At 37.0% G+C, this 25,649-nt stretch overlaps 1 protein-coding gene, 2 long non-coding RNA genes and 1 pseudogene across 7 annotated transcripts; 1 reads left to right on the top strand and 3 right to left on the bottom strand.

Moving 5' to 3' along the window:
* Positions 1-1,813: 1,813 nt before the first annotated feature.
* LOC126702691 (uncharacterized) lies at positions 1,814-6,615 on the top strand. Of its 3 annotated transcripts, XR_007647818.1 has the most exons (6): positions 1,814-1,942; positions 2,262-2,380; positions 3,266-3,381; positions 3,735-3,818; positions 5,182-5,256; positions 6,511-6,615. It is a non-coding gene; the product is annotated as an uncharacterized LOC126702691 (long non-coding RNA). The 3 variants fall into 3 exon arrangements; XR_007647819.1 differs by lacking the exon at positions 3,735-3,818 and having other exon boundaries at positions 3,271-3,381; XR_007647817.1 differs by lacking the exon at positions 3,735-3,818.
* LOC126702689 (cytochrome P450 71AP13-like) lies at positions 6,100-8,416 on the bottom strand. Its single transcript, XM_050401512.1, has 2 exons — positions 7,384-8,416; positions 6,100-7,021 (listed from the first exon to the last, which is right to left on the bottom strand). Exons 1-2 carry the CDS (start codon positions 8,293-8,295, stop codon positions 6,380-6,382), a joined length of 1,554 nt encoding a protein of 517 aa, XP_050257469.1. The 5' UTR covers positions 8,296-8,416; the 3' UTR covers positions 6,100-6,379.
* Positions 8,417-13,367: 4,951 nt separating this feature from the next.
* LOC126702692 (uncharacterized) lies at positions 13,368-14,418 on the bottom strand. Of its 3 annotated transcripts, none has more exons than XR_007647822.1 (3): positions 14,088-14,281; positions 13,765-13,926; positions 13,368-13,439 (listed from the first exon to the last, which is right to left on the bottom strand). It is a non-coding gene; the product is annotated as an uncharacterized LOC126702692 (long non-coding RNA). The 3 variants fall into 3 exon arrangements; XR_007647820.1 differs by having other exon boundaries at positions 13,396-13,521; positions 13,604-13,926; positions 14,088-14,418; XR_007647821.1 differs by having other exon boundaries at positions 13,396-13,521.
* An 8,690-nt stretch (positions 14,419-23,108) lies between these two features.
* On the bottom strand, positions 23,109-25,617 carry LOC126704292 (cytochrome P450 71AP13-like; annotated as a pseudogene).
* Positions 25,618-25,649: the final 32 nt, after the last annotated feature.

The following is a 25,649-nucleotide window of genomic DNA, read 5'->3' as shown; positions in this document are numbered from 1 at the left end:
TTCTATACTTATTTACTTTTCGAAGGTTAACCCCTAGGCCAGGGAGGGGAGAGTTGGCTTGAGGCCGGAAGCCCCTAAAGCTGCCCGCGCCGTTAGCAGTGCAAGGCGTAGCCCCTAGCAGAAGATTATGTCAGAGCAACAACTGCACGTCGCCGGAGATGGGGAAAGCTCGCGAATCTCTGCTTGCTAGAGAGCTGACTCATGCGCCACCCGTGCCAACGCGCAAGCCTCCCCACAGACGGCGCCAATTGTGGGGTGACGATTCTCAAATGGCCCAACGATTACGTTGGGCTCGCAAGTGAAGGATCCCTCACAATAAAATTTGTAGAGAATGGGCTTGAAAGGCTAGCGTTTGGTCACAGGGCGTTGGTCCAAATTGGATTTTAGGGAACTCAGGTAAGAAAGGACTACGGTCAGGATATCCAAGCCCTACAGCTTTGTAACTTGAGGAATTGGACTCTTCGGATTATGTCCGAGGAGCACTAATGCCTTTCTCCGGTTACCCGGCGATGGGTTTTCCGTGGTGGTGTACATATATTGTCCGGGCCTTCTCATCCCTGGAGTTTTTCCCAGGAAGTGAGATGGGATCCCCCCCCTTTAGGGAACTCAGGTAAGAAAGGACTATGGTCAGGATATCCAAGCCCTACAGCTTTGTAACTTGAGGAATTGGACTCTTCGGATTATGTCCGAGGAGCACTAATGCCTTTCTCCGGTTACCCGGCGATGGGTTTTCCGTGGTGGTGTACATATATTGTCCGGGCCTTCTCATCCCTAGAGTTTTTCCCAGGAAGTGAGATGGGATCCCCCCCCCCTTTCTTTTTTACCTTACGTTTTCTTTTATACTAGCCTACGTTCGTTGTCCTTCGTCCACGTGTAAGGTCGACTTTTCCAGGACAGATATTTGTCCCGTCAGTCTAATCCCGAAATGGTTGGAGATGGTCAATAAAGCCTAAGAATCCGGTTCTGTCAGGTGCAATGTCATATCAATGAAGGGTATTAAGGACTATTTCCCCGAGATATTTTCTGATCTTTTAAGTTTGCTTGTATGCCACTTTCATCAATGAGACTTTGGGTTTGCCGAGGACTAAGCTGTCCTCGGCTGTATCTTCGGGCCACTTTGGGCTTACTATTTTTGAGCCTAGGCCCTGGCCTCCTTCAGTTTGGGGCCTGTGGACTCCCCATAAGCGAGCGGGCCGAGCCCACAAACTATTGTGCCCCACAGTACTATTTATAAATTAGCTAAGCAAACACAAAATATTACCACCTAAGACTTAATTGTTTTGAAAAAAAAAAATTCTGTTTATTTTTTGGCCTTTGTTGTAATGAAATTTTTTTATCAACGAGATATATATATATATATACACACACTAGTCCCATCACAAATGCATTGCACGTGCGATTAAGTTCTTTTTTATTTTTTTATCTATCTAAAAAAAATATAAAATAATTGTGAGTATTTTTTAAACAATGTTTAAAAATGAGATAAAATAATGTCCATATTTTTTGAATCTTTCTCTACGTGAGAGTTGATAAAAGTTTGAAACTTTGCATTTAAAATAAAATTTGGAATTTTTCTTTTGAGAAACAAAATTTGGTAATTTAGAGAGAAAAGAAAAAACCTAAAATTTAAGAACTTTTTTAAAAATAGTAAATTACCCTTTTAATCCGTTTGTATTTTAAAATTTCAAATTATTTAACTAAAAAATATGACTATTTTAGAAAGTTTAAAAATTTGTGTGAAGATATATATATATATATATATATATATTGTGGCAATAAACAAAAAAATAATCCAAAAGAAGTGGTTCTTACCAGGATTAATGCTGTTCCGAGCAGAACATTATCCTGGATAAGCATATCCTTACTTTATATATTCAAGTGTCTTGCTTTTTTTTAGACTATTTTCTCTGAAACTCTGACCCTCTTGAAAACCCAAGTTTTGGTATGCAAAATTTCCAACTTTTCTTTGTTCTGATTAATGGATGGGTTTCGTTTTTTTTTTTTATGAGTGTTTTGTTTTTGTCTATGTTTGGGTTCTAAGAAGATGAGAAAAAAGAAAAGAAAAGTTAGAGTTTCTGTCTTTTTGGTTTACTTGATGACAAATTATCAGCTTGACTGAGAGAATATGCTGTGAATTATGGAAGGCTTAGGATTCAATATTGAGTTTTCTTTTACTATATTTTCACAGTAACCAATGGACCTTTTGTGGTTGTTATATTGCTCATTGTTTCTAATGTGGGTTGTCTTTGTATCTAATTCAGCATTGGAGTACTATCCAAATGAAAGATATGGCTGCTGCCAGGAAGAGATGGGAAGCTCTGGTGTTTTGAATCCCAAAGTAACAGCATTTACGTCTTTCTTTTGGGCATGGAGTAGATGGGTTAGTAAGGAAACTAAATGTTGTTTTTGCTAACTGAGCACTTTGGTTTTTAAGGATTGCAATGTCTTGCTTTAAGTGAACTATGGTTTTGATCACTAGCATGAACCTGCCTAAAATTGAATTTATTGGGTCTGCTTATAATTGAAGTCACCATTAATTAAGTGGTGGTTCGGTAATCTATAGACTATATCACATTGCTTGGGAAGATTCCAATAGACAGGAAAATTAACAAGTGAAAGAAAATGGGATAATCTGGATTCTCTCTCCAAATGTGTTGACTTTAGCATGTGCTGGCATGTAGAAATGAACAAAAGAGATGATATATGTCACCATGTCAGTATTGTCAAACAATTGCCCAGGAAATTCATAGGCAATGCCTTTCTCATCTGAACAAGGCACCACATGTATAGGTAGACTGTAGTATTTTCAGAAATGATTTTCGATTATAATGAAATTTAATGATAATTACTAAGAAGATTGTTTAGATACTCATTTTTTAAATTAATTATTAAGAATCTTGGACCAGACATTTATTTGCAAATCATTGGTTGTTAAGAGTTCATGAAAGGTATGAGTGCTTTGACATGTATGATCTCTAAGATTAATATTTCAGTTCTTTGGGGCTTCACTTAACTTTCTGACTCTATAGCCATTGTAAAAGAGGTTGACCAAGATGCATAATTTGAGATTTGTAAAGACCCCTTTGTCTTTCTTGGGCCATATCTTGGCCAATGAGGCCTAACTTTGCAGCCATCGTTTAGATAAATTGATTATGCTGATCTTTGTATCAATTACAGCTTATTCACTTTGAGGTGATCAAAGCACCTCTTTCCAAATGAATTCAAATTGCGAGGCTCAGGAACATGTTTTTACTGTTTTCCATAGGTCAGGGAAGAAAAAGTGAAAGTTCCTACACCTGGGGAAGCTGGGTATGCAATTCAGCTATCTAACAAAACCCCACTTGATGTTCATCCCTCTACTGAACACAAAATGGTGGACAGGTCTACTCTCACTTTTTGTTTTTGAATATTATTTTTGGCTCAATGCTTATCAGTTCCACATAAACATGCAATATCATTCAACAAATTTTATGCGTTTTATAGTTTATTTGGTGATTGTTGTGATAGCTTGCAATAGTGGTAAAGACCATATATTGCCAGCATCTTATCCAATTATTGTGGTAGATTAATTAGTCTCATGTAAATATTTCTCATTGCTAAACTGGTTCTCTCAATTTTTTACTCTTGTACTATGTTCTATTCCTTTTTCCTTTTCTTAGGACATTATTACAAGTCTCTACCATGACTCCTGAATTATCATTTCCTTTTCCCTCTTTTGATGGCATGGGTTAAAGGCTCAACCTGTATTCCAATCTTTGATGTTGATAACAAGCTTGACGCTGGAACTCAGTTGCGACATATCACAACTTTTGTGATGGGTATCGAACAACTATTTCTATCCTGCCTTCCATACTTGATTTTGGTTTTAATGCATCAGTAGTAAAGGATCACATCATGAATGGTCATTGATTAACATCAATATCATGTCTCACTTGCATCAAGATAGTAGTAATTTTGGTGTTTGGAGGCTTGTATGACATGGAATATGCCATATTTGACTATAATGAAAACGTAGTTCCTTTGAAACTTTTTTTGGGTTTTAATAAAATAGGGAACCTTTCAAAAGAATATCCCTTTGGAGTCACCTCAAACTAGTAAGACTTATGGGTAACTGACCCCATCCACCAAAACCAGGTGCCAAGTAATCTAGGTGCGTTCACCCTTGACGGGATTAGCATTTTATGCTCATGCCCAAGAGACTCCTTTGAATTATTAGGATAAGTTTCCTTGGAGGCTTGGACTTTGTATGGATTATGGTTCGTTATTCTCAGAAAATCATTACATTCACGAATATATAACAAAGATTTTATGTTGTCTGCTTTATTATGTCTCCCAACTTTTCACACAGGCCCTGCTTATTCTTGTATTGTGTGAATATATATAATAGTATATTTAGAATTGAATGTGTGGAATTGACGGGACTGTTTGAAATTCAAGGAATGTCCGAATAACGCTAAACCATTGGCTGAAAAGGCTTTTAGTAATGGTGATAGAAGTTAATTTCTTAGCCTATGAAGATTGCACTAGTCAATGCTTGTATTTTCTTCACAAAAACTATCTTATGGAGAGATCTTAGCGATCCATTAAAGCCATAGAGGCTGAGTCATCACTGAGCATGAAACACTAATATAAGGGATAAGCAAGTATAATGTATACTTCCAGTTTTGCAGGTTTTTATTTATTTATTTATTTTTTTATGAATTCAATTCAGTTGTAAACCATGTGATCTCTCTCCAGACAGTGGCTGTCCCTTGGTCAGGTTCTATATTACTTACCTCTGTTGCTTGTTTAGGTTTGAATTCATGTTCTTGGAATAACATGAATTCCAACCTAAACAAGCAACAGAGGTAAGTCATTTAGAACTTGACTAGATGTTGAAGAATCATACTCGAATATAATAATGGGTGTAACAAACAGAATGTTGTATGCTATTTCATCACCTCTCATTCTGGACTATATTACACTGGCAGATCTCTATAGCTGCTTGTGAACTAATGTATAATGCTGGAGAGGAAGTATTTGTTATGAGTGGTCGAGGGACTTCTTTTTTATAATGATTCTATTTCACGTTCTTTCTTATTTTTATGATTAGTAATAAATTCCCTTTTCTTTCTTATTGCTTTCTGTCGATCAAAGATGAATTGGTGAATAATATAATGAGTTTCATCTTGTGTGGTGCAGGATCTTATGACTTATCAGAGAAGGTCCTCAACCTTTTAAACTTTGTAGAATTGGCAGGGGCTTTGAATTTCTTGGGTAACAATCTAATCTATTTTTTTTCCTATAGAAAAATATAATAAAAGGAGAAAAATAAATTGACTGAGACTTCTTGTTTTATTTTTTATTCAAATGGAAAAATATATAATTCAGTGCTATAGATCAATAAAATATCATTGTTTGTACTTGGTGTCTGTTTCTGTGCTTAGTGTTATATATTTTGTTCATAGCTGATCCCAAACCCAGGAAAAGGAGGAGGGTAGTGGTAGGTTGACGGCCAACTCTATTATTATGCATTAAAGTATGCATGCTAGTTGCCCAATTCACAATCTCACCAAGCATTCTACCAAACCAGAAGATGATGCCAACACTAGCCTTTGCTGATTTATTGTACTCACTTTGAACCATGAAAAGCTAGGGCTGTCTTGTTGCTGGTTGGAACGCAAATGACTTATTGAATTAAAGTCCATGACTTGGCGACTATGTGTCCTCATTTCCTTGTGCCAATTAGATTTATCTCAAAAAGCACCTCCTCCCTCCATTAGAATGGAGTAGAATGAAGGTGTGTTTGTGGGTTGAAGATCTAATGATTGCAGGTGTTAGCTTACCAAAGTGTCTACATTTCTTCATCCAGTACATCTTTAGCTTGGAAGACAATAAGTGCTTGACTTCATTTTTGATTATTACTTTCTGTAACACAATTAAATTCTTTATCCTTACGTGATTAACATATACTACCGTGTGAATCAATGGAATTGTTTAGGCCTTTAGGTTCATATGCAGATGCAAGCTCAATAATTACCAGTTTCCTTATTTCACTAAGTCTAGGACACAAATTTTTCGTAAGTTAACACGATCTATTATGATTGATGCATAATAAAGTAATGTCCACATAAAATTGAAGTTTCATTATCAAGCTCACATCTTGGCACCTTAACAAATTTGAAAAAAAAATTGTCCTTAGTATTGCTCTCGTTTCAAATGTAGAAAATGCATTATATGAGATTAAGGCAAGACATCAGATATTTTTATTCCATAATACCTTGTGAGCTACCTCCCTTGCTTGCTCTAACATATTGATTAGGAAAGATAATATCTATTTCTCCTCCTGTTTGGCAGAGTACTTTGTTTTTCTCCTCTTTTGGCATGGATGAACAGATGACTAAATCTTTGGATTATCATTTGCATGGTCCAAGGGAAAGCGTGGTTTGGCAATCACAATCAGATCAGCTATCCTATGCATTGTGATGCCAAAAACCTCTGTCATATCTAAATCTTTAGCTGTAATACCAGGGGGAAGCTCCCAATCAAAGCTGTGGAGAAGTTGAGCCAGAGCAAGCTCAACACTTGCTGTTCCAAATGTGATAGCTGGGCAGCTTCTTCTACCGGCACCAAAAGGTATCAGCTCAAAATTCTGTCCCTTGAAATCAACAGTGCTACCCATAAATCTTTCTGGTTCAAATACATACGGATTTTCCCAAGATTCTGGGTCTCTCCCTATTGCCCAAGCATTGACAAAAAACCGTGTTTTGGCTGGGATATTGTAGCTGTCAATGTTCACTTCTTCCATGGATTCTCTTGGGACTAATACTGGAGCAGGAGGATGCAATCGAAAGATCTCTTTGATGAGAGCTTTCATATAGTGTAGCTGAGGCAGATCACTCTCCAAAACAGCTCTTCTCTCCCCAACAATGCTTCGGACTTCGGCTTGTGCCCTTTGCAGGACTTTAGGGTTCATGATAAGTTCTGTCATTCCCCAGTCAAGGGTGATGAAAGTTGTATCAGTTCCTGCAGCAAACATATCCTGCAATTGCAGTAACAATACTAATCAGTGTAACATGCGTGCTTAGACTTTCCAATAAGTCTTAAATCACAAAATTATTTTACAATTAGTGAAGTGACATGTTATGGTTGGTGCTAATATGTAAAAGTGATTTCTCCTATGACAACATGTGATGTCAGTAATTTATGAATAAGATAAGACTGAAGTAGCATTTTGTGATTGGTGCTAATAAAAGTAATGAGTTCATATGGAAGTGATATTGCTTCAATTACAAGTAGGTTGGATGTTGTGAAATTTTTTATCTAACATTACCCAAAACTATTCAACAGCAATTTGTAAGTTGGGACTTTATGGCTATGAAGGAAGAGTAAGTGTTCACTGACCAAGATGATGGCTTTAATATTATCCGTGGTGAGTGGCATTTCATCAGAGCCATCCTTCTGTATATCGAGTAAAACATCCACAAGATCCTTATTCTCCTCTTTTTCTCTATTGGGATTTGCATGCTCAGTCAGCAACTGGTCAAAGAGTTTATCAAAGCGTTGAAAAGTACTCTGAAGTCTTGATTTCATGCCTGTTAAGCTGTGTATAAACTCCATGGAAGGGAAGAAATCTCCTATGCTAAATCCTCCAAGCAAAACTTGATACTCCTCAAGCATCTTTTGGAAGCCATGACGATCATATTCTCCTCCTGCTGAGAAATCCCTCCCAAATGCAACCCTGCAAAGGACATCATTTGCATATAGTCCAAGCATCTTGGTTAGATTGGTGGTGCTGGGATATGATTCAGCAACTCTACATACCAAACGTGCTACTTCTTCTTCTCTAACAAAGCTATATGATTGAACCCTTTTGGCACTTAGTAGTTCAAGTATGCATATTTTCCTAATATGCCTCCAATATGCACCATATGGGGAAAAAACAACATCAGTGCAATCATAGAAGAGGTGCTTGGCTGAAAAGATTTGTGGACGGCTTGACAGTGCCAGATCATGGGTTTTCATTACTTCCTTGGCTAGTCTAGCTGAGGAAACAACAACTGTTGGGACCTCACCAAGTTGAAGGTACATGATTGGTCCAAACTTTTGAGCAAGACACTGGAGAGAGAGATGAGGCATGTTGCCAAGTTGGTGAAGATTACCAATGATAGGTAGCTTTGGAGGATTTGGTGGGAGATTGAATTTTCTTTTTCCTGATTTCAACTTCAAGAAAATATTCAGCAACACCACTAGGAAAATGGATGCGATGAGTAAGAAGGGTTGGAAGCTCTCCTTTAGCCATGCAAGAAAAGCCATTGGAGTCTTAATGGATATAAAAGCAAGTGTATGATTCCTCTTATTCTATAGATGGTGATCTATTTATATTTGCAACTGTGCTTTCTCAATAACATTTGTTCATGGACTTTTCTCTGCCATAGTTCTGATTTACAATTACTTTTTTATTTATATAAAGGTCATTTTTTTTTTTTGGGGTAAAAAGGAGATTTACATAAAACAAAATACAGGCCAGAAATTTGAAATTTATAAACGGTGATGTTGCTGTAGTCATAATTTATAGTATTTTATACTTATAATCTATTCAGTAAAAAAAATAAATAATAAATACATTTTTTTTTTTTTGTGTGTTAAAGTTTTGCTATCCCACTTAAGCTTTGAAGACGATTCCTCTCCAGATATTTGTGATAAAATTTCAGCAACAGCACAGGCCAATACTGGTGGCTCATAATTTTGCATTAAAAACAAAAATACTTAATACTTATAATCTTTGCAAATTACGAAGAGGGTTGTGAAAAATTGGTTAATAACTAATAAGTCTAATAACTATTGAGGTGATAGATTGAGATTGAAGTATAATAATAGTGATGTCAATGATGATCTTATGTGTAAGTGAATTACTAATTATGATTTATCAACAAGTTCTAAAAAAAATTATGAAATTTGTTGTCTCAAATATTGTTGATGGTTGATTTTGTATTTGGAACAGAAATTCTTCCTATTTATCCTTGTAGCATAATCTATAGTTTATTATACTTCTCTAGGATTTTGTGTTGCAGAAAATTAAGTAAAACAAAAAGTCTAAAATCACGCATTTTGACACGACTTAGACACATGACAAGTGATAATATGATTACTTTTCACTAAGTTCTAAGTTTTAGTGGTGGGCTGTGTTTACACATCAACATATGTCCAAATTGTATGAAATCCTAAGAAGAAAATGAGTAAGTTGGAGAGAATTTAGTGGGTAGAAAGTAGAAACATAACTCTTTTTTCTAACTGATCTTACACATTCTGAGCAAAAAAACACCCATATCAGTGGGTGCAAAATTGTGCATAAATGCACAATTACTACAGTAACCGTGCATATATGCACGGCTACTGCAGCATGTGCATTTAATATTTTATTAATTTTTGATTTGCTCCTTTTTTTTCTCTCTCTTCTTCATCTACAAAACTAACCCTCCCTCTCATGTTCTTTCTTCCACTGATACCACACACTCCCACAGACACAAAATCAAAAATCAAGTACAAAAATAAATAATCAACCACAAAATCAACAAAAAAAATCAACCACTGGAACAAAATCGTTGGATCGGTGTTGATGGAGATCGGTAATGGGTTGATGTGGATTGGTGTTGATGGAGATCGGTGATGGGTTGACGGAGATCAGTGTTGATGGAGATCAGTGTTGATGGAGTGCTTATAATGGGTTGATGGAGAAAAGGAAAGAAAAAGATTCTCAAAAAAAAAAAAAAAAAAAAAAAAAAAAAAAAAAGAAGGAGAAGAAAGAGAGGCAGAGATAGAGATAAGGATGGTGTGAAGAAGGGGTTATTCAAAGGAAAAAGAAGGATGTTGATGGACCGCTTGTGATGGGTTGACGGAAAAGAGGAAGGAAAAAGATTCTCAAAAAAAAAAAAAAAAAAAGAGAAGATGGAGAAGAAAGAGAGGCGGAGATAGAGAGGAGATAAAGATAAGGAGAGTGTGAAGAAGAAGAAGGGGTTATTCAGAGAAAAAAAGAAGGGTTTGGTGGGGGTAAGTGGGAAATAATAAAAAAAGTGAGAGAAAATATTATTTTAAGAAAAAAGTGTGTATAATAGATAAATTGATGTGGGTGTTTTGTAAAAAAGATAGTGTAAAATAGAAAAAGTAGGTTTTTTGTGTAAAATAGATTGAATCTTTTGCACAAACTGATATAATTGCTCTTGGCTCAGTCAATAAATCAATGGTCCATCCTTGGATCCCCCAAAGAAAAAAAAAGAAAAAAGAAAAAAAGATTCTATATCTGATTGGCCTTCCTTTGGAAATTAGCGGAACAAACTTTCCATGCCAAGTTCTACCATTCCACTTAACCATGATGTGATCAGGATGGAAAATTATCCAAGTATTTCTCCAATATTATTGAGGGTACTATTTCATACCGATAAATACAAAGAACCTAATATAAAAACTATCTTTTTTCGCATCTTTTTTGAAAAATTTATGTCCTATTTTTATAACAAACAAGTTGATTTTATTATTGTGAATTATCACATAAGGTGTATTTCAAAAATCCCAAATAATACCTCGATCAAGATTGTAAATAACATGCAAAGAAAGAAATTTGAGTAATAGACTCCCATTTTGAAGGAAGGAGTCGAAAAGTACTTTAGTTGAGATTGACAAACGTTCAGGAATTTCACTAAAAGAACTTTTGAAAACAGCTTTTTTAAGGCAAAAGTTGAAATTTTGAGATTTTAAGACTACAACTCACATTTTATGGTGTATTAAGTCTAGATGTTTAAAACACTATTTACTGTAACTAGGGCTTAAAGATTCCTCTCATTATTGACCCATTGCATTATTTACTGTTTATCAATTATTCTATATAATATGCTATAATTGATTGACTGACCTCTCAATTTTTATTCACCCTTCATGGCTAGCGATGGGATAGAATTGGCAAACTGTGGTATAAAGTTTATGGTCTAAAATTTTTTTGTAGAATCATACACGACTTGGGGGCATGGTCCTTGTCTAGTTACAGAGGGCAGTTCAACATGGATGATTCATTTTTTTTCCAGATGGGGTGGCTTCTCTTTGACTGATGACAAATATCATTGTTAATTAAGGATACTGACAGAACAATAATGAAAGCTATCCCGAAGAAGATTTTTCTAAACACATACAGTGATGCCAACTTGGTAGGCTGCAACAATGTTAAGACTTTATCAAATAACACAACTTTTGTTATAATTTATGCACATTTAACGAGTTGTGTTCGTCCAAACAAAAAAAAAAAAAAAGAAGAAGAAGAAGAAGAAAAAAAAGAAGAGTTGTGAACTTATATGGATCCATTATTTTTTTTTTGCCTACTCACAAATTCATTATATGAGAAAATTGTGGCAAAACGTTGTGCTGACTTATAGTGGCACTAACATTTTTCGGTAGATGACTATGCCAAATTGCCAATCATCTTTAATTTGGTGAAATTAGGCTATGGACTAAAATTCCCGATTGAATAAACTCTATAATTTTAGTATTTTATTGAGCTGGAAAATTAGCTTTTCCAAGGAAAGAAATTGGAAGTAAGGTATCTATCAATCTCTTTTCATACCTCACAAAAGTAGTAATTTTGTGTAATAAGTATGGCATTTATCGGTTATATGAGGGCATTCACATTGAACCCTTTTAAATTGATGTAAAATAGCACTATAGTTAAACATCACAATACAAAAGAAATCTTACACTCAAATGTCCATCATTATTTATTTATTTATTTAAAAAAAAAAATATATATATATATATATATAAAGTTGTGGGGCTTGAGAATTCATGGCCCAAGCCCGCTCTACATCAGGGCCCAAGGCCTAAGCCGAGGAGACTTGTTGTCGAGAACGCATAGTGAAAGCCCCAAAAAAGGCCCAAGGGCCCAGCCCAAGGAAGAACTCCTCCTCGGACAGGCCAGGCCGAGGAGAAAGGGGACGGTCAGCCATCAGAAACTGACGCATCGGACCACTCCACGAAAGAGGATAAGTATTAAGAAAGAAAAGGACAAAAAGAAGCATGAAAATATCTAAGAAAAAGCTGCTGCCAATGCATTAAGTGTTCTGCAACTAACTGAACCCTGCTTTCCAGCCTTTACAACCACTCCCAACGACTTTAGGGAGGGGCTGATGGGACAAGTATCAGCACCATAAATCTAAATCTACACGTGGACCCTAAAGAGGGGGAGGAATACGAGTATAAAAGGAAACTAAAGCCAAAGAAAAGGAGAGGCGGAAAAAGAGGGGAAGAATGGAAAGAACTTGATGCTCCTCAGACTGAGTCCTAGGAGTCAAACCCTTCAGGCTACATCGTTATAAGGCTTGGATGTTCAGGCCAAACCCACTTCTGCATGAGCCCCCCCCTAAAATCAGGACCAGACCGTTGCCCAGCGATCAAAGGCAAGCCTTTTAAGCCCACTCTCTACAAATCATATTGTGAGGGATCTTTTATGTATGAGTCCAACGTTATTCTTGGGCCGTTAAATGATTGTGTCCTTACAATTGGCGCCGTCTGTGGGAAGGCTTGCGCGTTGGCGCCGGTGGCGGTGGAGTCAAGTCTCTGTTAAGCAAGGGTCTGCAAGAGCTCCATCATTTCCAGCAACACGATGTTGTTATTCCGACATAAATTTCCGCTAGGGGCTACGCCTCGCAGTGTCAATGACATGGGCAGCTCTAGGGGCTTTCAACATCAAACTAACGCCTCCCATCTTGGTCGAGGGGCTAACCCTCGAAAAATAAATAAATACAAAAAAAAAAAAAAAAACTACTTAAAATTACAAGTTTTGGACAGAACCAAGACCTTGCATGGTCCTCGGACTCAAGCCTATTGGGAAACTAAGTACTCAAAAGAAAACTTACAAGTTTTGGACAGAACCAAGGCCTTGCATGGTCCTCGGACTCAAGCCTATGGGGAAACCAAGTACTCAAAAGAAAACTACAAGTTTTGGACAAAACCAAGGCCTTGCATGGTCCTCGGACTCAAGCCTATGGGGAAACCAAGTACTCAAAAGAAAACTTACAAGTTTTGGACAGAACCAAGGCCTTGCATGGTCCTCGGACTCAAGCCTATGGGGAAACCAAGTACTCAAAAGAAAACTTACAAGTTTTGGACAGAACCAAGGCCTTGCATGGTCCTTGGACTCAAGCCTATGGGGAAACCAAGTACTCAAAAGAAAAACTTACAAGTTTTGGACAGAACCAAGGTTGCATGGTCCTCGGACTCAAGCCTATGGGGAAACCAAGTACTCAAAAGAAAAACTTACAAGTTTTGGACAGAACCAAGGCCTTGCATGGTCCTCGGACTCAAGCCTATGGGGAAACCAAGTGCTCAAAAGAAAACTACAAGTTTTGGACAGAACCAAGGCCTTGCATGGTCCTCGGACTCAAGCCTATGGGGAAACCAAGTACTCAAAAGAAAAACTTACAAGTTTTGGACAGAACCAAGGCCTTGCATGGTCCTCGGACTCAAGCCTATGGGGAAACCAAGTACTCAAAAGAAAAACTTACAAGTTTTGGACAGAACCAATGCCTTGCATGGTCCTCGGACTCAAGCCTATGGGGAAACCAAGTACTCAAAAGAAAACTTACAAGTTTTGGACAGAACCAAGGCCTTGCATGGTCCTCGGACTCAAGCCTATGGGGAAACCAAGTACTCAAAAGAAAACTACAAGTTTTGGACAGAACCAAGGCCTTGCATGGTCCTCGGACTCAAGCCTATGGGGAAACCAAGTACTCAAAAGAAAACTTACAAGTTTTGGACAGAACCAAGGCCTTGCATGGTCCTCGGACTCAAGCCTATGGGGAAACCAAGTACTCAAAAGAAAACTTACAAGTTTTGGACAGAACCAAGGCCTTGCATGGTCCTCGGACTCAAGCCTATGGGGAAACCAAGTACTCAAAAGAAAAACTACAAGTTTTGGACAGAACCAAGGTCTTGCATGGTCCTCGGACTCAAGCCTATGGGGAAACCAAGTACTCAAAAGAAAACTACAAGTTTTGGACAGAACCAAGGCCTTGCATGGTCCTCGGACTCAAGCCTATGGGGAAACCAAGTACTCAAAAGAAAACTTACAAGTTTTGGACAGAACCAAGGCCTTGCATGGTCCTCGGACTCAAGCCTATGGGGAAACCAAGTACTCAAAAGAAAACTTACAAGTTTTGGACAGAACCAAGGCCTTGCATGGTCCTCGGACTCAAGCCTATGGGGAAACCAAGTACTCAAAAGAAAAACTACAAGTTTTGGACAGAACCAAGGTCTTGCATGGTCCTCGGACTCAAGCCTATGGGGAAACCAAGTACTCAAAAGAAAACTTACAAGTTTTGGACAGAACCAAGACCTTGCATGGTCCTCGGACTCAAGTCTATGGGGAAACCAAGTACTCAAAAGAAAACTTACAAGTTTTGGACAGAACCAAGGCCTTGCATGGTCCTCGGATTCAAGCCTATGGGGAAACCAAGTACTCAAAAGAAAAACTTACAAGTTTTGGACAGAACCAAGGCCTTGCATGGTCCTCGGACTCGAGCTTATTGGGAAACTGACTACCTAGAAGAGATAACATGGGTTTGGGCACGACCTGGACGTTACATGGACATTAGAATCTATCCGAGGAGAATTCCCCATTGATAGTTGGGCTAATCCCTAAACCACACGGATTCCCCGGTTTATCCTCGGATCCTCAATACCAAGAAGATTAATGCAATATATAGGGCAATATGTTGCCAAAAATAGAGTCGAAGTCCCTCACTGCTCGGCTACCCTCTCAGATGAATTATTTAGAGTTTATCGTTCTCGGATGGTCGCCTTGCCTGCATTACGAAGCACTCGGCCATTATCCCGGTTAGTTTTATGAGTTTTAATTTACTGGGAATTATCATTATTATGCCTGATAATATCGATAAACTAGAATTAGTAGGTTTCTGTTTCAAGGTTTCCTACTCTAAGTATCATCAAAGGAAAGCACACATGTAGCATACCCATGCCCAAAATAATTGTTGCAGAAAGGAAAAGTATTTAAAAAGAAATAAATTCATCTTTTATTAAGACAAAGGAACAGTACAGCATACATTGAAAGAGCTCAAATAAGCTCATACTGAAACTAACTACAAAAAAAAAATAAAAATAAAAAATAATAATAATAATACAAGGGAATTAAGAAAAAGCCGAAGAGCAGGTGTAGGGGAGAGACGTGCTGCCGCTTTAAAACTTCGTCTAAGGGAGCCATTCCTCAATACTTTTACATGCCTATAACTCAGGCAGCAAAAGAGCCCGACTTCGGGTCGGCACCGTTGAAGAAAAGGTGCAGGGAACCGGAAGTTGATGAGCCTCTACGGAACCATGCCTGCGGTATCGCAGACGGTGCTGATGGCGGAAAACCTTTCTTCTGACACACCAGAAATCTGGTGTGACCAGAACCTGCTTCGGATTTGACTGAAAGAGGGGGGTACCGTCCCCACCATATCCAAGCGGGAGGACACTTTAAATCTGTGCCTCCCCTGCCCAGACCACATCACCTTAAGTCTTGGAAGGGTCCGGTGCCTCTGCGGCGGGTGAAGTTCCTCCACCTCCACCCAAGTCTCAGACATGTTGCACTAAGGGGAGACGACACTGGAAGTGGGAACTAGTTATGGATAAAGGGTTTGTGACTCTGAAGAAAGCCAAAGGGTTTGTATGCAAGGAGAATAACCTCCTACCCTACTTATATAAAGGGTAGGGAGGTGGCATTTAATTCGTACAGCTTTCCAAGGAGCGCTACGGACAAGGCAGGTCTGGGCTCAATTTCCCACGCCATCTGCAACCGTAGGATCTGAAGATCCTCGGGAAGGCGAGTTTCGATTGTTGAAACGTCAGAGGACTCCACGTGAGTGAAAAAATGAAGGAACGACTCCTGACTGGGCACGTCTCCCATGTAAATGTAAAAACATAAGTATTAGTGGAGTACATAAATTTGAACGAGTCATGATGTGGGCCCAACGTCACCAAAACTCTACTCCCCAACTAAAAAGTCGGGCAGTAGGATTTTGAGGGGCTATTGTGGGGCCTGAGAATTCATGGCCCAAGCCCGCTCTACATCAGGGCCCAAGGCCTAAGCCGAGGAGACCTGTTGCCGAGAACGCATAGTGAAAGCCCCAAAAAAGGCCCAAGGGCCCAGCCCAAGGAAGAACTCCTCCTCGGACAGGCCAGGCCGAGGAGAAAGGGGACGGTCAGCCATCCGAAACTGACGCATCGGACCACTCCACGAAAGAGGATAAGTATTAAGAAAGAAAAGGACAAAAAGAAGCATGAAAATATCTAAGAAAAAGCTGCTGCCAATGCATTAAGTGTTCTGCAACTAACTGAACCCTGCTTTCCAGCCTTTACAACCACTCTCAACGACTTTAGGGAGGGGCTGATGGGATAAGTATCAGCACTATAAATCTAAATCTACACGTGGACCCTAAAGAGGGGGAGGAATACGAGTATAAAAGGAAACTAAAGCCAAAGAAAAGGAGAGGCGGAAAAAGAGGGGAAGAATGGGAAGAACTTGATGCTCCTCAGACTGAGTCCGAGGAGTCAAACCCTTCAGGCTACATCGTTGTAGGGCTTGGATGTTCAGGCCAAACCCACTTCTGCATGAGCCCCCCCCCCCCCCCCCCCCCCCTAAAATCAGGACCAGACCGTTGGCCAGCGATCAAAGGCAAGCCTTTTAAGCCCACTCTCTACAAATCATATTGTGAGGGATCTTTTATGTATGAGCCCAACGTTATTCTTGGGCCGTTAAATAATCGTGTCCTTACAAAAGTATTGTAACTTAATTATTGTAAATCTTCCATCCTCTCTCTAGCATGGGGTGTCACCTACAATGATAGATTCATGTAGTTGCAGTAGTCATTAGCTGAGGGGATTTGGATCCGGTGCAATAAGCCAATAACACCATACAATACCACTCCATGTGAGATGTACAAGTTAATTAGATAATTTTCTTTAAAAATTTATTTATTTATTTTTACATTATCAATTTTTACATTTTACATGAATGTGATAATTGCATGGCACAATTATCCTAATTATTGCACAAGATCTCAATCTGGCCCAGAGTTGCTGGATGTGGGTGGCCTAGGGTGAGACTTGAGAGAATTGGACATTGGGGAGTGTGGGAAAATATATAAAGAAGAATTATATTTTAGAATATTTTAATAGAATGTCTTATAAATGAAGAGTGGGATACATATTTTACTAGAGAAATTGATTCTTTAAAAAAAAAAATCAGACGTGAATGTCAACACTCATGTACAGAGAGTAACACCGAAAGGAAGCTCTCTCTCTGTTACAAGCTAATCAACACTCATGTACACAAATGTCACATAGCAAGTAACCACTCGTGGACACCTTAATTTGCTTACCTACGCCTAAGTTACCACTCAAAGCAAAGTACGCTAGTCACGCACCCACAAAGAAAGCTTCTCCCAAAGCAAGCAAATTACCACATATATATAAGCAAGAATTTGGTTTGCTTACTAGTAATTACCACATATATATTAATTTAACAAACTTCTTGATTCATCATATTTATACTAGTAATAATTAAGTTTGTTTACTTACTTTAAGAGTGTCACAAAATAAGATAATGTTCATGTGTATGTATACAGTATACACACAGTACACAATTTTGTTCATTGTCGATTTGTTTTATTTATCAAAAAGATATGGTTGATTCGGCTCATTAGAAAAAACAATACAATATTGTGTTTAAATCTTCATTGTTAAAGCAAAAGTCCCATCACCACTATCGGGCTCTCGAATCTTATCGATCTTATTATTTCCTTAGCAATCCCGACACCAAATCGTATAGATGACAATGTTAATTCATCAGCAGCATCAAAAGGAATTTCAAATCCTGCTCTCTCTAGCTGCTACAGCTCCAAATCCTCACAAAATCAAGAAGATCCCAATGATTCCTCCACTCTTAACTCGTTAAAAAGATCCCAATGATTTCTCTACTATCACTTGATGTGGTTTCAATGAGTCCACGCACACTCAAAAGCTTTTTTTTATTTATTAAAAAATAAAAATAAAATACTCATGGGTCATGTGGACGATTCTCTCCCTTGCCCTCAAAAAAATAAAAATAATATATATATATATATATATATACACACACACTATTAACAAATGTTAGAATCCCAATAGAGAGAGAGAGGGTTTAGCATAAGCTGGTTTTTCTTATTCATGTCCTTACTCATTGCTTGATTACACTTATATCCATATTCCGATTGTTAATGCAATCACACCAACTAACAGGTCTAACAGGTTAACAACTTGCTTTACCCGTAACTAACTTCTAATAACTATCTTTAACTGTCTAAAGCGCACACAACAATTCTAATTTGTTACAATGAGCTAATTACTCTTGTTGCTGACAAGGCCAGTGACTTGGACTCTTTAACATACTCCCCTCCTTTAAAGAACCTTGCCCACAAGGTGAGGGTATTGATTCTGTAACTGGTGTAGTGATTCCCAAGTAGCATCTTCAGTGGTGGTGCCATGCCATTGAACCAAAACTTCAGTTATAATCTTATTCCTTAGCTGCTTAGATCTCTGCTGCAACACAGCTATAGGCTCAGGTGACAAAAGACCTTCTGCATCAATAGGAGGAAGAGTAGGCACAGGAGAAGTATGTTGGCCCAATTTGGGTTTGAGCAATGAAACATGGAATACAGGATACAACTTAGACTATGGAGGAAGGTCCAATTGATAAGCAACCTGGCCAATCTTCTTAATCACCTTAAAAAGGGCCATACAATTTGGGAGACAACTTCCAACTCTTTTGATGGGTCAAAGACTGTTGCCTATAAGGCTGAAGTCTTAAGTAAACCCAATCCCCCACTTCAAATGACGTCTCACTCCAGTGTTTATCAGCTTGAAAGTTCATTCTCTCTTGAGCAATGATTAGATTCTGCTTCAACACTTCTAGAATTTGAGCTCTAGTGCTCATATAAGACTCCATAGCCTCAGCCTTAGTTAAGCCAAGAATGTAATCAATGAGCCTGGGAGGAGGAATGCCTTAAAGAGTCTCATAAGGTGTAAGTTTGATGGCAGTGTGAAAATTGGTATTGAACCAAAATTCTACTAAACCCAACCATTCACTCTACCTCTGTCACTAATAAAGGATCTCAAATATTGTTCTAGGCATCTATTTACAACTTCTGTCTGACCATCTTGACTAAGGGTGGTAGGCAAAGGACATAGCCAACGTAGTACCTTGTAATTTGAACAGCTCAGTCCAGAAGGTGGAAGTAAATGTGGCATCTCTATCACTCACTATGCTTTCTGGCATACCATGAAGCTTAAACACCTGCTGCATAAAGAATGTAAAAAAAAAAAAAATTTAAAAAAAAAAAAATTGAAGACTATTGCATTCTTGAGTAGGCATGAAATATTCGATTTGTATGAGTCACTATATCATGCAATTTCAAGTTTGCAAACACATATGGTATGATCAAATTACTATACTACTTTGTCTTTCTATTTTGATTATAAAATAGAATACTAAAGATTACAATTTTTTGGAAGGAAAATTATTGATTTTTTTTTTTTTTTTGTTTTTTTTTTGATACATTGATAGTTGGGGTGAGGTGATTTGAATCCTAAGTGTTTTTGATGAAAATACCAGAATGTGCCCACTAATTGAACTCTCTTAGCAAAAATTATTGAAATATTAGAGGAAATTAATAAAAAGTGGCATTGCACATTGTGCAGGAACTTAGATAGTTTTTAGTAATTGACAAAGGTGAATAATCAACCACGATCAACCTGTTCTACAATAAATAGCAACTGTAGCTATTTAATTTTGGTCTCCTAAATTTCTCAAAATACTTAATGCAATTAAATGTCTCAAAAATAAAATTTTACCAAAAAGTCCCCAAAAACCGAGTTTTAATTGAAAATTTGACCATCCAATTAGAGCAAGAACGGTTCCATGATAAAGGGCAAATTATCTTTGATTTGACAATTCGTGGGTATAATCGGGATAGAATTGAGTTAGATATTGTCAAAATGTAGAAAAAGTTAGTTATTCCTAAGAGCACTCTCATCAGGTGTGCCAAATGCCAAATATTGGGCATTTGGCACACCAAACATCAAAAATAGACCCTCATGAGGTGTGTCAAATGCCAAAAAATTTGGCACATCGCTATAGTACCGTCTCAAATATGAGATGGTACGGACATCAATGCTATAAATTTTTTTCTTATTTTATTCACTTTTCTCTCTCCTCCCAACACATCTCTCTCTGTCTACAACACAACTCTCTCTCTCTCCTCTTTGGTCTCCATCTCTCCGTTGCTCCCTATTTCTTTCTCAGTTTCATTTTTTTTTTATCTCTCCATCTCTCCGTCTCTACGCCTCTTTCTCTCTCTCTCTCTCTCTTTTTTTTTTTTTTTTTTTCCTAAGAAGGCGATTCCGATCTGAAGCAGAGCTCACTGATTAAAGCTTGCCAATCTGAACCTCTGCTCGCCGATCTGAAGCTCTGCTCGCCCTAGGGTAGTTGCCGATCTTTGCTTGTTGTCCTCCACAGTCGCCGATCTTTGCTCGTCGTCCTCTACAGTCGCCAATCTTTGCTCGTCGTCCTCTACAGTCGTCGTTCTTTGCTCGTCGTCCTCCACAGCTCTCGTCGCCGATCTCGTTGCCGATGGTTGGTTGAGTTTGGTCATTGATTGATCTGTTAGGTTGGGGTTTTGTTGAAGATTTTGAGTTTTTTTTTTTTTTTGGTTGAGGTTTTTGGATTTGGAATTTGTTGGAGGATCCGGTGATTGTGGTTGTAGTTTATGGCAGTGGTTGTAGCGGTGGTTGTTGTTGTGGCGGTGGTTGTAGCGATGGCTGTTGGACCCAGTGGCGACTAGACTGTGCATTTGTATATTTGCTGTGTTTTGGGTAAATATATTATTTTAATGTGTAGGAAATATTATTTTAAAGTATAGAATTGAAGTATAGAACATATGATAAATGGTATGTTGTAAAATGATGTGCTAAAATGATAAAATGAGTTTTTGGTGTGTCAAAATAGCATTTTTTTTTTTGAGAGAGTTGATGAGAATGCTCTAAACTTGCTGAATTTTATCTAAAATATATTTTGAAAGTTTCATGTAAAACGAATTCAGGTTATTTGAAATATGAGTATTATTCTAATAGGTTTAGCTTACTTTCAGTACTTTTTCAACTAGAAATATCATTTTGTTTTAAATATACAATAATAAGTAGTAGTAAGTATTAATCTCCACATTTTATTTAGTTAATGGAAGATGTGGCAGTTTTCCATTAAAACAAAGGGAAATTCTATTTAAAAAAGTATTGAAAGTAAGCCAAACTCTATTCTGATTATCTCGATACACATGTTTTTAACATCCATTAAATTGCATCCATATTTATCGAAGGAAATTGTCTAATCTTTCTTGGAATACATGTTGCTATTTTTATTGGGTCCACCTTCATCTAAGTTATTCTTTGTATTTTATTAGAACTAGATGCAGAGTCATGTGATGCAATTTAATTTCATGATTTATTTTTTTTTGTTAAGTAATGTTATAATTATTTTCTAAAGTTATTATTTTTTAACAATGTATAGTTGATACAATATATTAAGTTGTCTAAATTAAGAAATCTATATATATTTTTTTAAAATTAAAATTGAAAGTGTTTTAAATTTTACAAATTTTTTTGAAGGAAATGTAATAAATTTTACATTCAATTATTATATAAGACAGGATATTTTGTAAATAATATAATGTGTGATTGAAATTTGTTTATAGTGCTCCTTACAAATGGTTCATTCTCTATATATCTTGAATGATCTAAGAGGAAGCAAATATAAATAAATCCATCACTTATATTAGAAAATAAAAAACAAGACTTTAATAAGAAAATAAAAATATAATTTTATCAAAAATCTACCAACATTACGCTCAGAATGTGATATAATTGTCAATGAAACAATTCATCTTTCTACACAAAAAAAATCTCCTCCCAAAGCATCATCGATTTGGACTGAATTGGACGGAAGTGTTATGCTGATATAACTTAACAGGAGTGTAGAAATAATAAAATACTACGTTTTAGCTTTTATATATCATATAGATGATCACATCAATCTTTATCAGAATATGCATGCAATGTTTTGGGTAATTTCATTCATTTTTTTTAATCATATTATTGAGGAAATTGTCTCAATTTTATTTATTGACTTGGTTAATCATTGTTAAAATTTTACTGTCCGTATGCATTGCAACCCTTGCCTTAATGAGAATTTGCTAGCTCTAATTGAAGCCACATAAAGATCCAAGACTTTGCCCACATTTATTTTGCATAAAAAAGAAAAAAAAGAGTCACCATATATCACAATTTTTTTCCTTGGCAATTGTGCTATATAAAATATAAAGCCAGTTACATTGATATTTGTTAAGGTTTACTATGAGAGTTATGTAATGTCACAAGATGCTAATTTGAAAAGTTTTATACTTCAACATTTTAACTAAGTTATTATGCATTATTGCTATGAAATTGTTTATGATATAACCCAAATTTTTAATGTTGGTGGAAAATCATTTGAAATGGATTGTATTGGGGAAATAAAAAAAATATATACAAGTGCCTTTTGTTCTTGGTCTCCTCATGCGTTAAACCTTTGACGAAGTAATTTATGATGATTCTAGTATCATTATTATGATCATATGTTAGATATTTATCATTGTAATATAAAGCATCAGCCTTTTGCTGCCTGCAACTCTCAACTCTTTCTTGATCAGGGAATTGCTAATCTTCAACGTCAACAGATTATTTTGCGTTTGAACAGGCAGAGGCTAATTAACTTTTACTCTCCTGAGCCAAAGAAAAATTTGCTCCTTCCGGTCCATAGGTTCATATGCAGATGCAAGCTCACGGATTATACTACATCTTATTTCAATATACAAAATGCATTATATGAGATTAAAACATTAGACATTTTTATTCCATAATACCTTGTGGGCTACCTCCACTGCTTGCTCTAACTTCTTGATCAGGAAGAGTACTTTGTCTTTCTCCTCTTTAGGCATGGATAAACAGAGCGTGGTGCATGACTATGTCTTTGGATTATCATTTGCATGGTCTAAGGGAAAGTGTGGTTTTGCAATCACAATCAGATTAGCTATCCTGTGCATTGTAATGCCAAAAACCTCAGTCATATCTAAATCTTTAGCTGTAACACCAGGGGGAAGCTCCCAATCAAAGCCGTGGAGAAGTTGAGCCAGAGTTAGCTCAATACTCGCTGTTCCGAATGTGATAGCTGGGTAGCTTCTTCTACCAGCACCAAAAGGAATGAGCTCGAAATGCTGTCCCTTGAAGTCAATTGGGCTATCCATAAATCTTTCTGGTTCAAATATGTCTGGATTTTCCCGACATTCTAAATCTCTCCCTACTGCCCAGGCATTAACAAAAAAACGAGTTTTGGCTGGAATATCGTACCCATCAATGTTCACGTCTTTCATGGATTCTCTTGGGAGTAATACTGGAGCAGGAGGATGTAATCGATAGATCTCTTTAATTACAGCTTTCATTTAGTGCATCTGTGGCAGATCACTCTCCAAAACAACTTTTCTGTCTCCAACGATGCTTCTTACTTCAACTTGTGCTTTTTCCATGACTTTGGGGTTCATGATAAGTTCTGTCATTCCCCAGTCAAGGGTGATGAAAGTAGTATCAGTTTCTGCAGCAAATATATCCTGCAGCAATGATACTAATCAGTGTAATTTTCATGCTAAACTTAGCAATAAGTTCATGGATACAATAACTTTCACAATTTTTTTTCACAACCACTAAGGTGGCCAAAATAGTAATAAATCCACCAACAATAGAGAGAGAGAGAATAATTACAATTTTTGTTGTAGAAGAATATGGAATGAATGAGAGAGAAAAAGAGTAAAAAAATGGAGATGAATTTGGAGGAAGAGTAATGGTAACTTGTAGAATAATGGGAAAGAAGAATTGGTTGTATTTTAAAACTACAAACTCACTCAATAAAATAAATATTACAACATATTTTGAAAATCTAATTGTTGAATATCATGTTCTTACACTCTTAATACACATCTTAAATGTTGTGTCAATCGGATATTATTTTCTATATGATCTATAAGCTTAAATTTTGTGCATAATTTTAAATTACAAAATCTTGCAATTTAAAAAATTTATTAATGACATAACTATTGATTTTTAATTTTCTTGAAATTTTGCAAGCATGAAGGATATAAGAAGAAGAAGATGTAATTCGATGGTAGATTTGTCAAAATTCACTTCCAATAAAAAAATATTAAGAAAGTTTGTAGTCTAAAATTACAACTAATTTTGTAGCTAAATTTTGTCTCTTTACTATTATATATTGTATAAATATTAATATTTCTATATATTTAAAAAAGGGATGATGTGGCTGATAACATGGCATAAGAGAAGCTTTGCAAAATTAAATGCAACGTGAAAGAGAAAGTGATCACTGACCAAGATGATAGCTTTGAGATGTGATTGTTGTATAGGTGGGTCCCACCTTAATGGGATCCACCATTTAAGTAAGAAGAAGGAATATGCATTTATGGTACTCCGAGAGCACCTAATAATTTTTTGCTTTGATATTATTTGTGGTGAGTGGCATTTCATGAGTACCATTCCTCTGTATATCAAGTAAAACATCCACAAGATCCTTATGCTCCTCTTTCTCTTTAGGGATTTTCATGCTCAGTCAGCAACTGATCAAAGAGTTTATCAAAGCGTTGAAATGTATTCTGCAGTCTTGATTTCATGCCTGTTAAGCTGTGTATGAACTCCATGGAAGGGAAGAAATCTCCTATGCTAAATCCTCCAAGCAATACTTGATACTCCTCAAGGCTCAAGCATCTTTTGGAAACCACGGCTATCATATTCTCCTCCTGCTGAGAAATCCCTCCCAAATGCAACCCTGCAAAGAACATCATTTGCATATAGTCCAAGCATCTTGGATAGATTGGTGGTGCTGGGATATGACTGTGCAACTCTACATACCAAACGTGCTACTTCTTCCTCTCTAACAAAGCTATATGATTAAACCCGGCTGGCACTTAGTAGTTCAAGTATGTATATTTTTCTAATATGCCTCCAATAAACACCATATGGTGAAAAAGCAACATCAGTGCAATTATAAAAGAGGTGTTTCGCTGAAAAGATTTTTGGACGGCTTGATAGTGCAAGATCATGGGTTTTCAATACCTCCTTGGCTAGTCTAGCGGATGAAATCACAACTGTTGGGACCTCACCAAGTTGTAAGTAAATAATTGGCCCAAACTTTTCTGCCAGACTCTGCAGAGATCGATGAGGCATGTTGCCAAGTTGGTGAAGGTTACCAATTATAGGTAGCTTTGGAGGGTTTGGTGGGAGATTGAATTTTCTTTTCCCTGACTTCAACTTCATGAAAAAGCTCAGCAACACTGCTAGGAGAATGGATGCAAGGTGCAAGAAGGGTTGGAAGCTCTCCTTTAGCCATGCATGAAAGTCCATTAGAGTTTTAATAGATATAAAAGTGGGTGTGTGATTGCACTTACTCTGTACTCTGTAAATGGTCATCTATTTATATTTGTATATAGCCGTGGTTTTTC

This window comes from Quercus robur, chromosome 10, assembly GCF_932294415.1.
Source record: "Quercus robur chromosome 10, dhQueRobu3.1, whole genome shotgun sequence".
Classification (NCBI taxonomy): Eukaryota; Viridiplantae; Streptophyta; class Magnoliopsida; order Fagales; family Fagaceae; genus Quercus; species Quercus robur.
Note: the sequence above shows the minus strand (reverse complement) of the source record. Positions and strands in the feature narration are given on the sequence as shown.

Coding starts and splice junctions, on each gene's coding strand:
- LOC126702689 (XM_050401512.1), bottom strand. CDS start 8,295: ATGGCTTTTCTTGCATGGCTAAAGGAGAGCTTCCAACCCTTCTTACTC. Junction 7,022..7,383: donor ATATTAAAGCCATCATCTTG/GTCAGTGAACAC, acceptor CTGCAATTGCAG/GATATGTTTGCTGCAGGAAC.